The sequence below is a fragment of the Pristiophorus japonicus genome, chromosome 1 (genome assembly GCF_044704955.1).
Source record: "Pristiophorus japonicus isolate sPriJap1 chromosome 1, sPriJap1.hap1, whole genome shotgun sequence".
Lineage (NCBI taxonomy): Eukaryota > Metazoa > Chordata > Chondrichthyes > Pristiophoridae > Pristiophorus > Pristiophorus japonicus.
Genome location: NC_091977.1, coordinates 186,282,114 through 186,291,802, shown reverse-complemented (window position 1 = coordinate 186,291,802; position 9,689 = coordinate 186,282,114). Strand labels below are relative to the sequence as shown.

The following is a 9,689-nucleotide window of genomic DNA, read 5'->3' as shown; positions in this document are numbered from 1 at the left end:
TCTGACAACCAGTTCTCAATCCATGTCAGCACACTACCCCCAATCCCATGTGCTTTAACTTTGCACATTAATCTCTTGTGTGGGACCTTGTCGAAAGCCTTCTGAAAGTCCAAATATACCACATCAACTGGTTCTCCCTTGTCCACTCTACTGGAAACATCCTCAAAAAATTCCAGAAGATTTGTCAAGCATGATTTCCCTTTCACAAATCCATGCTGACTTGGACCTATCATATTACCTCTTCCAAATGCACTGCTATGCCTTAATAATTGATTCCATCATTTTACCCACTACCGATGTCAGGCTGACCGGTCTGTAATTCCCTGTTTTCTCTCTCCCTCCTTTTTTAAAAAGTGGGGTTACATTGGCTACCCTCCACTCCATAGGAACTGATCCAGAGTCAATGGAATGTTGGAAAATGACTGTCAATGCATCCACTATTTCCAAGGCCACCTCCTTAAGTACTCTGGGATGCAGTCCATCAGGCCCTGGGGATTTATCGGCCTTCAATCCCATCAATTTCCCCAACACAATTTCCCGACTAATAAGGATTTCCCTCAGTTCCTCCTCCTTACTAGACCCTCCGACCCCTTTTATATAACATGAGATGATTAAATGGAAGAAGTGATATTAGCAGGAGACAAAAGAAGGCATAATGAGAGAAATCAAAGAAATCAAAGTCGTATACAAGACACAGGGAGTGTTTGAACAGATAAAAGGGGGATTGATAGAAAGGGAAGCATGAAAAACCGGCAAGGCAAAGCGGGCTCCGGTGGCCCGGGATTCTGATGACAATAGTCACCACCAGTCATGTTTCAACAAGGGGTCCCCTAACCCAAGAACCAACCCATTCCCTTCCCCCATCCCCAGAAATGTCGGCACAACCTTCCACGTTGTCAGCACCTACTGCAATAGAGAAAATGGATGCTGTAGTTAAGGTCTGAAGTTGTTAAAGTCAGTGTTAAGAACAGACAGCTGCAAAGAGCATATTAGAAAGATGAGGTGCTGTTCCTCGACCTTACATTGAGCTTCATTAATATACAAGGCCAAAGACGGAGTGGAAGTGGGACAGAATTAAAATAGCAAGCAGCAGGGAGCTTGAGATTAAACTGTGCAGTCTCATTTCTTCAGGTGGTAAATTGTTCTTACAAATTTTAATTTTTTAATTTGCTTTCTTTTCCTATCTATCCCTGTTTTTCCTCTCTCTTAATCCACTGTTTCTTTCCCTCTCTTTGGGCTGAATTTTAATTGGGAAGGCGGGTTGGGAGCGTGGTGGTGGGTCTCCGAAGCGGCTGGGAAAACCAGGAAAACGGGTTTCCTGCAGGCCCTATCAAATTTAACAGCAGGGCCTGATTTGCGTGGGAAGCCTGATTTGAGGGGCTAGCTGGCTCCAGATGGGTAGGCCTGCGGCACTAGGCTGCAGAGAGGAGGGAGGGAGGAATCGCATGGGGGCCGGAGGGCGGCAAGTGGGCCGGAAGTGATTAAGGGACAGGATCAGCACCTGGAGGAGTTCTGAAGAGATCGGGGGCCAGGACCAGCAAAGGGAAGGAGTCGGATGAGTTTGGGGGCCAGGACCAGCACGGGGGCTGGCTGAGCAGGGTGGGTGGCGGGAGGCCTCGTGGAGGGATTGGAGGTGGGGGGGGGGGGGGGATCGGAGGCCTTGTGAGGGGTTCTCCGATCATGGAGATTGTGTTAGGCAGGGACCCTGGATCCAGGAGGTAGGTGTAAAGACACTTACCTCCTAGATTCAGCAGTCCTCGCCTTCCATTAGCTGGTGGGGTTCAGGAGGCTTGCAAAGCCTGACCAGTTAAGTGAAATTCAAAATGGAGGTTAAAGCAGAGGCTTCCAGCCTCATTATAATATTTAAATAGACGACCCATCTCCTGACAGCGGGTTGACTGCCCGCCCCCTGTCCCGCCTCTGTTAAAACCAGCGGTGGACGGGATGGAGGCGGGTTCTGGTCGGGATTTAGATTTTTAAGACTTTAACTTCCCACACAACCCCAACCCATTTGTTTTTTTAGGTTCAAATTCTCCCCTTTATTTCTCTTTCTGTGCCTGATTTGACTCTTAATTCACCTTTCTTCTCAGTTGTTCCAATGTTTTTTTTTCTCAATCCTTAAATCTCATTGGTTAAAGAGATAGACTGTTGGTCCCGCCATTGATTGTGGTCCCAGATGCCTCATTGCCCTCACTGCACCATTATTAGCTTGCACTTCCAGCAGTCATGATGCAAAACATTTTTGAGCTGAAGCATGCAGAAAAAAGTCTAATGGGGCACTTCACGAGATGCACCGCTCCAGCAAGATACGGCCCATTCAGTTTTGAGGATAACACTATATGCTTGATGGTTAGCCCTTTTAAGTAATTGGTAGAAATAACGTTCTTGTTCAAGCTATACTTGGGACTATATTTACATAAATACAATGGCCAGGTAGCAGTTTAACGACTAAAAAAGCAAAATATAGGTTGAACCTCCCTTTTCCGGCACCCTCGGGACCTGACCTGTGCCGAATAAGGGATTTTGCCAGACGACGGGCGGTCATGCAGACCCCCTTCTCTCCCTTCCCCCGGACTTACCGGGTACTGCTGACCTGCGGCACCAACAACACCCACGCTGTATCCTCAGGCCGACCTCCTCACCTCTCACTGCTCACCAACCTCTCCTGGGCCCCGACACCGCCGTTGGGCTCGACCTCGCACCAAGAGACCTGGCTACTTCCACCCAGAGCGGGTCTGCCGATGCCGGAATGTTGCAAAATGGCAGGCGCTGCGCAGCTCGATGGCTGCATTTGTCTGTGTGAGTGTCAGGCTGTCTTTCTCTCTCTCTGAGGCCGTGGGTGTGGATGTGGGGGGTCGGTGAGGGAGGGGGGAGGTCGGCACTGTTTCTACGGATCATCGGCCATCCCACATTCGACGCTGCAGCAGCTCCCGCCACTTTCACACACAGACCTGATCCCCTGCCGGGAATGGTGACGGACGAGGGGTGGTGCCGGATAAGGGAGTCCCGGATAAGAGAAGTTCAACCTGTACTGCGGATGCTGGAATCTGAAATAAAAACAGAAAATGCTGGAAATACTCAGCAGGTCAGGCAGCATCTGTGGAGAGAGAAACAGAGTTAATGTTTCAGGTAGTTGATCCTTCATCAGTTCTGATTAAGGTTCATCGACCTGAAACGTTAACTCTGTTTCTCTCTCCATAGATGCTGCCTGACCTGCTGAGTATTTCCAGCATTTTCTGTTTTTATTACAGCAGTTTCTCTACCTTGCTTTTGTATATTTGTTGTCGCAGTTTAACTGTTTAATGCAGTATCACAACTGTTCTTTTTTTGCAATATATTAGTTCAAGACTCAAGGACATTCCAATATGTCATTTTTTCTGGTTTGTTGTGTTCAACGAACACTTTTCAAATACTTATATACTGTCGCGGTATAAGATATTGCAAAGTGACTCGGTTAAATTCAAGAGTTTCAATATAAATCAATACTCCTGGTTACAGATATTTTTCTCTTTCAAACATTTCCTTACTTAATTCTCCTGCTCTTGTCTTCTAAAATGTATTTTCTTTGACTTTGCTCAAAATTCCTGACTGCTGAATTCTGGGGAAAGATCTTTTTTGAAATGGCAAAATTAAAATACTACTTCAGGCAATCTGACCCATAAAATCAGTCTCCAAAGTTGAGTTTCTGTGAAAGCTATGCAAGCACACTTGTCCAAATACTTTAGCACTCAGCTATTTTCAATAAACATTTGCTGTTAATAATTAACCAAATATGCAAAAAAAGGGTTCTTTATTGGATCAAACGCCTAATTATCAATGTCTCACAAGTTTCTGAAACTTGTAAAAGATTTGTAAAGATGTTAACCCTTTAATGGCAGGTTGACTGTAGCTTTTCCTACAGTTTGATGTCTGGCTCTCCTAACAGAAGGAAATGTGGTACTGATTTGCAGAATTGGGACTCCAATAAAAAGAAACTAAAATTAAAAAACGATCTTATAAAAAGTTCAGTATTCTGAATTCTATCCAATATATCATTGGAATAATAGTAGCATGTGGCTGTGATTATTCATGTGATTTTTATTAGGCCCTATCTGCAACATAAAAGCAATATTCACGGGCTAAAATGTAACTATGCTTTCATTTACCATAGCGCAAGTTAACCCATGTGACGAAAACCCTTGCCATCATGGAGGCAGTTGTTACCTGCGAGAAACTAGTTATATTTGCACCTGTGTGCCAGGATACACTGGGGAACACTGTGAAATAGGTAAGAGCAAAAGTAGACACTGCAACATTCAAGTGATGTACAATGCTTTCAACTGTTTTTATTGGAAAGCTTTTAGGGACATTTGTTTGGAATGTGAACATTATAGGAGGAGTGATGTTTTAATCTTAGTTTCAGTAGATGTGCTTCCACACGTAACATAAAAACATAAGAATTAGGAGCAGGAGTATGCCATTTGGCCCCTCAAGCCTGTTCCACTATTCAATAAGATCATGGCTGATTTTCTACCTCAACTCCTGCACCATCCCCATATCCCTTGTATCGCAGCAATCTGATTCTGTTTCCAATAAAACATGGAAAACTGCTCCAGTGCATTTCATGCACTGTCTACTAATGTTACCTGAAGTACACACTCCTATCTAGCCTTCAAATGCCTAACTAGATGATGATGTTATAACTGATGCTACAAACCTTGACCGTGGGAAACAATTCAATATATCCCCAAAAATTGTAAAGTTGTTTATGTCCTGGAATGTTCAACATTTTGTTTCATGAGTTTAGAACTCCGTCCCCCAACCTGTAGATGTTCCGCTTACTATCATAATGGTAATCCTCACAAATATAGATATTTTTAAGCAAGATTTTCTCATGTGTTTCTACCCATGTTCTGGTGGATCAGTGATGAATGGGGATGGGGAATCAGCTAAAGGTAACTACCACCACCTCACCACTGCTTGCTATCACTTCTGAGGTTTTCCACTAGAAGTGATATGTCATTGAATACAGCCTCCCCAATACTCAGATTGCACACCATCATCATCATCATAGGCAGTCCCTCGAAATCCAGGAAGACTTGCTTCCACTCTAAAAGTGAGTTCTCAGGTGACTGAACAGTCCAATGCGGGAATTACAGTCTCTGCCACAGGTGGGACAGACAGTTGTTGAAGGAAAGAGTAGGTGGGGAGCCTGGTTTGCCGCATGCTGCTTCCGCTGTCTGCGCTTGATTTCCACTTGCTCTCGGTGACGAGACTCGAGGTGCTCAGCGCCCTCCCGGATGCTCTTCCTCCACTTTGGCAGTCTTGGGCCAGAGATTCCCAGGTGCCGGTGGGGATGTTGCACTTTATCAAGGAGGCTTTGATACACACCAATGACACAGTGATGTCAGATGTCACATTTTCCATCTTTTTGCCACAGCAACGCAGGTCACAAGGAATGGCACAACACTTCTGATGTCGAGTGTTGTGTGGGGTGCAAATTAAAAAGGTTCACTAAAAGAGTGCAATTGATCACAGGGCAATAGATTGTGTTTTCACTCCCCCGGGAATTATAACAAACCGTAGACTCTTACACTTCCCCAGAGGCATCCAACCCCATTTCATCGCTGCAGTCACCAAAGGCTCGCAAGCCACCATTTTACACCCCTTTCAAGGCAGGCTGCTCAGCACAGGCACGGCTCCAATTGCGAATCCCCAAAATGTGATCATTTGTCTGGGACCCTGAAAATTCCACTAAGGTTCATCGTGGCACCCAGTTTGGACAGGGACACTGACCTTCCACCAAAATGCGAAACCCACTTTTGAAGTCTACTAATTCTCTCGATATAGAGAAGTTATATTAATTATGTAAAATATTCTGTAGGAGAATGAAGATATCTGTATTAATATCGCTGTAACAATGGAATAAAATCCTGTTTTTTATCAGGATGAATTTTATACTGAAAGTTCAATTGAATTTTCTTTCTCTTACTGATCAGTTGCATTATTTACGGTTAGTCAGAGGAACTAGCAACTTTTAGGTGTGTTGATTGTAACTGGCTGAGAAAGGTTAGGGCGGCTTGTCTGGACCAAACAAAAATTATAGAGGTAACAGCACCATCCTCTGGAAGAAACAAGAATAGCATTTTTAAAGATCCTGCTACTGTGGGAAGCAATGTGCTGGGAGTATTGAGAGTTACCCATTGATTTCAAAGGAACGTGGACATTACAGTGTTGCCAACTCAAAGATTTTATATATATATAAAATATAGATATCTTACAGATGCAAGGGAATGCAACTATATAGTTATACTATTTATATAAAAAGATCCAATACAGAATAAATACATACAAATATGAATTTCAGGATCCATTTCTAGATTGGGCCAGTGATTAAGTGCCTAAAGCATCCATTTAAGAATGGTCTTGGGGGCTCTGATGTGTCTCTTTTATGGGGGTGCGAAATATCCAATTGAAGGTCTGGTTATCTGAAAGAGGTTGTTCCTGGCATTTTGAATTTTATTAGTTATGATATTTGCTTTGGGATTCAGATATGTCCCAAATGAATCTGAACTCTCAATCTTTTGAATGCTATCAGTTAGACATAGCACTAATTTTGGAAGTACTTTGTAAGTGCTACTATTTGTTTTTATGAAGAGATAGGGAAATTCAGTAAAGTCTTGTAGAGCAATGCTATCCTGATTAATTAGGGCTGCTTCCAGTTTTTAGGAAATTGAGCCAAACCTTCAAACAAGCCACTTCCTGGTTTGCTCTTTGAAGAAGCATGTTCAATCCAAATGGTTTGCTTTAATTACTGGCTGCTTTAGTTCTAGTGGGCATAACAAGACATAGCAATTGTGAAAGCAATGCTTGGTTTAATTAACCACTAACCAAAATAACCCACTTATATTTCATTCAGATATTGATGAATGCCAATCTAACCCTTGCCGTAATGGAGCCACATGTATTGACGGTGCCAACTGTTTCAGTTGTGTCTGCTTACCAAGTTATGGTGGTGGTCTATGTGAACAAGGTAAGCCCAGCGATATATTAGTTAAACAACCTCATTGCTTGGAATGTTCAAATGAAGTAACCCGACCAGAATTTTTCACATCTGTCAAACTAATCCATTTTCCATCTGCAGTAGTGGGGTGATGGTGATTAATGACAATATTATATCGCTATGATGGGGACAATAGCCAAACAGTAATTCATCATTTTCCTTTTCATCATGATGTTTTTAACAACACCATGGCATATTTTTTGACACAAATTACAACATCCTGCCTAAGTGCTTGGCAAACAAGCTAAAGCAGCTTGCCAAATACTTTGCAATTACAGCTATGCCATTTTAAAGCCCGAGGTAGGTACAGATCATTAAGTAGGCAACACAAATGTGCAATGTGTGCCTTGCATAAAGCCTGATCTCTGACTCTTAAGAGTTTTTTAATTGAACTTTCCAACAGTTTAGTTGGTGAATGTACTTATAGCCAGTGTGGACTTGAACCATATAGACCCAGAAGGTCCCAGGTTTGATCCTCAGGCTGTGCTGAATTAGCTAATCTCAAGAGAGTGGCAGTAGAGTCCTATAATTTCCTCAGTGCACCTGAGTTTGGAAGGAAAAATAATCAGATTGGCTTCCTGCTCCTGATTGTTCGCTAGTGACATTTGCAGAAAAGTGGATGGAATTATGGACCGTGATCCTTAGAATGCTGTTAAAAATCCTGGAATTCTGTGTAATAAAAAACAAATTTGATTTATTCAGTCATCCAAAGCCAGTGGTTCTAATCACAAATGGACAGAATCAAGGAATGCCATCCCCAAATTTGTCTCCGTCACCAATTAGCACAAACCAAGCGCATTGGGACATTTTGCTATGGCCTGACCAATATTTATCTCTCAATCAACATCACTAAAACAGATTATCTAGTCATTAGCACATTTCTGTTTGTGGGAGCTTGCAGTGCGCAAATTGACTGCTGTGTTTCTGACATTACAACAGTGACTACTCTTTAAGAGCGCTTAGTTGGCTGTAAGCCACTTTGGGACGACGTGAGGTTGTGAAAAGCACAATATAAATGCAAGTCTTTTTTCTCTTGTGTAAAAGGCACTATATAAATGCAAGTTGTTATTGTTAATGATCAGTCCCAGTTGTGATAAGCCCCCACAAGCGAATTGTCTGCTGACACTCACTGTCTAGGCTTATGTTAGAAGAATGTCCATTTGGATGAGACCTTTAATGAGTGCCTGTGAAAACAGGGTAAAAGATATACTTAATAAATTACGTTCAAGACTGGGACATTTTACATTTGAATCTTAAGGTTTCTCCAATATTAACTGAGATCCAAACACCACTCTATAATCAGTCTCTCTGCATAATTTGTTAGCTGCAGGTGTACTGTTAAGCAATCTGTGAACTGTTAAATAAACTAATGTCAAATTTGCAGGCAGCAGTTGAAGTAATTCTCTTCAATGTAATTTAAATTTGAAAATATTATGTGGTGATGCCAACAGACGTGCTGCAATGCAGAGCAATTGCTTAAGCACCAAAATCCATTCTTGGCACTGGCATAAGAAGTGGTTATAGATTTAGATACAAGCTATGAAATGAGCTGCATTATTCAGGCAATATAATTTAGTTCAGTGACAGCGAATATGCAGCCAACAATTATATTGATAGCACATAACTTTTGCAGACAGGAAACTTGTTTCATTCTTCAAAAAAAAAGTATAAATAAGTCTCTTGCTTTTGAGGAAACCCATCTGTGTAGGTTATGGTTTTTGAACCTTTGAGTACAGAATTTCTGTTTGCATGTTTGCTTCACATTCACTATCACACACATTTTTAAAAACACATTTTCCCTGTCCTCAGAAGGTTAAATGCTCTGTTAATTCACTAAAGCCGTAGTTACAATGATAAATCAGGATTTCCATTTTCCCATAGGGTGAGGTTGCCAATACTAGTTTGATAGTCTCTAAAAGGGAGCAAGGCTCGCGAGGGAAGGAACCATTCCCACATTGCATAAGTGTGCTTCTTAGCCAAGGACTGACACTAGTATCCATGGATATTGGCTTCAAAATAAAACAGAAGAACTACAATGTCAGAAAACCTGTATTTTTGTTTTATATTTGCATGTTGATCTGTTCTTGTTGATCCAATTTTTTTTTTTAAACAGTAACTTCTCACCTGAGAAGTTGTCTGTTTTCTCAGCAGTAAATCAGGCGTGGGACTGTAAATTCCATTTATTGCCTGCCAGCTTTGGGATTTAAAATAGCTCAGACTTTAGGACCCAACGGAACTTTTCTGGGCAAAGCATTACATGCCAGATTTCTACCACATCAGACAAAAATGCATTTCAAAGCACAGACATAGCTGTCTGGTGTGAGGATACGACCACAGAAGTGGAAGTCATCACAAAATACAACAGAACCTATACGTCAGTGCCACATAGATTGTGATAAGTGACCTTTGGGAGGTTATGTTTCAGGGGAAAAGTAGGTTTCCAATGTGAATAGTGTCTGTAGATGCTGATCTAGGAAATGCATGCTACGTCTATTAGTCACATGTCATTCTGAATTGTAAGAGTTGTTCTAAATATGTAGGAGACCTTTTATGGCAGTGCTATGCAAAGGCATTAGTCCTGACTGCTGTTTTTCCCTTGTCCAATCTGTTGGTTCACTTACCTTAAAGGCGATGATAATGCTGCGGC

General features: G+C 42.1%; 1 protein-coding gene across 4 annotated transcripts in view; it reads left to right on the top strand.

Annotated features, from left to right (window-relative positions):
• The window catches only part of LOC139267315 (versican core protein-like), a 270,388-nt gene that overhangs the window by 184,726 nt on the left and 75,973 nt on the right, over positions 1 to 9,689 (top strand). For all 4 annotated transcript variants that reach the window (XM_070885459.1, XM_070885431.1, XM_070885450.1 and 1 more), the window contains 2 exons: positions 4,151 to 4,267; positions 6,899 to 7,012. In XM_070885459.1, coding sequence (XP_070741560.1) covers positions 4,151 to 4,267; positions 6,899 to 7,012 — 231 coding nt within the window. The remainder of the gene's footprint in view (positions 1 to 4,150; positions 4,268 to 6,898; positions 7,013 to 9,689) is intronic.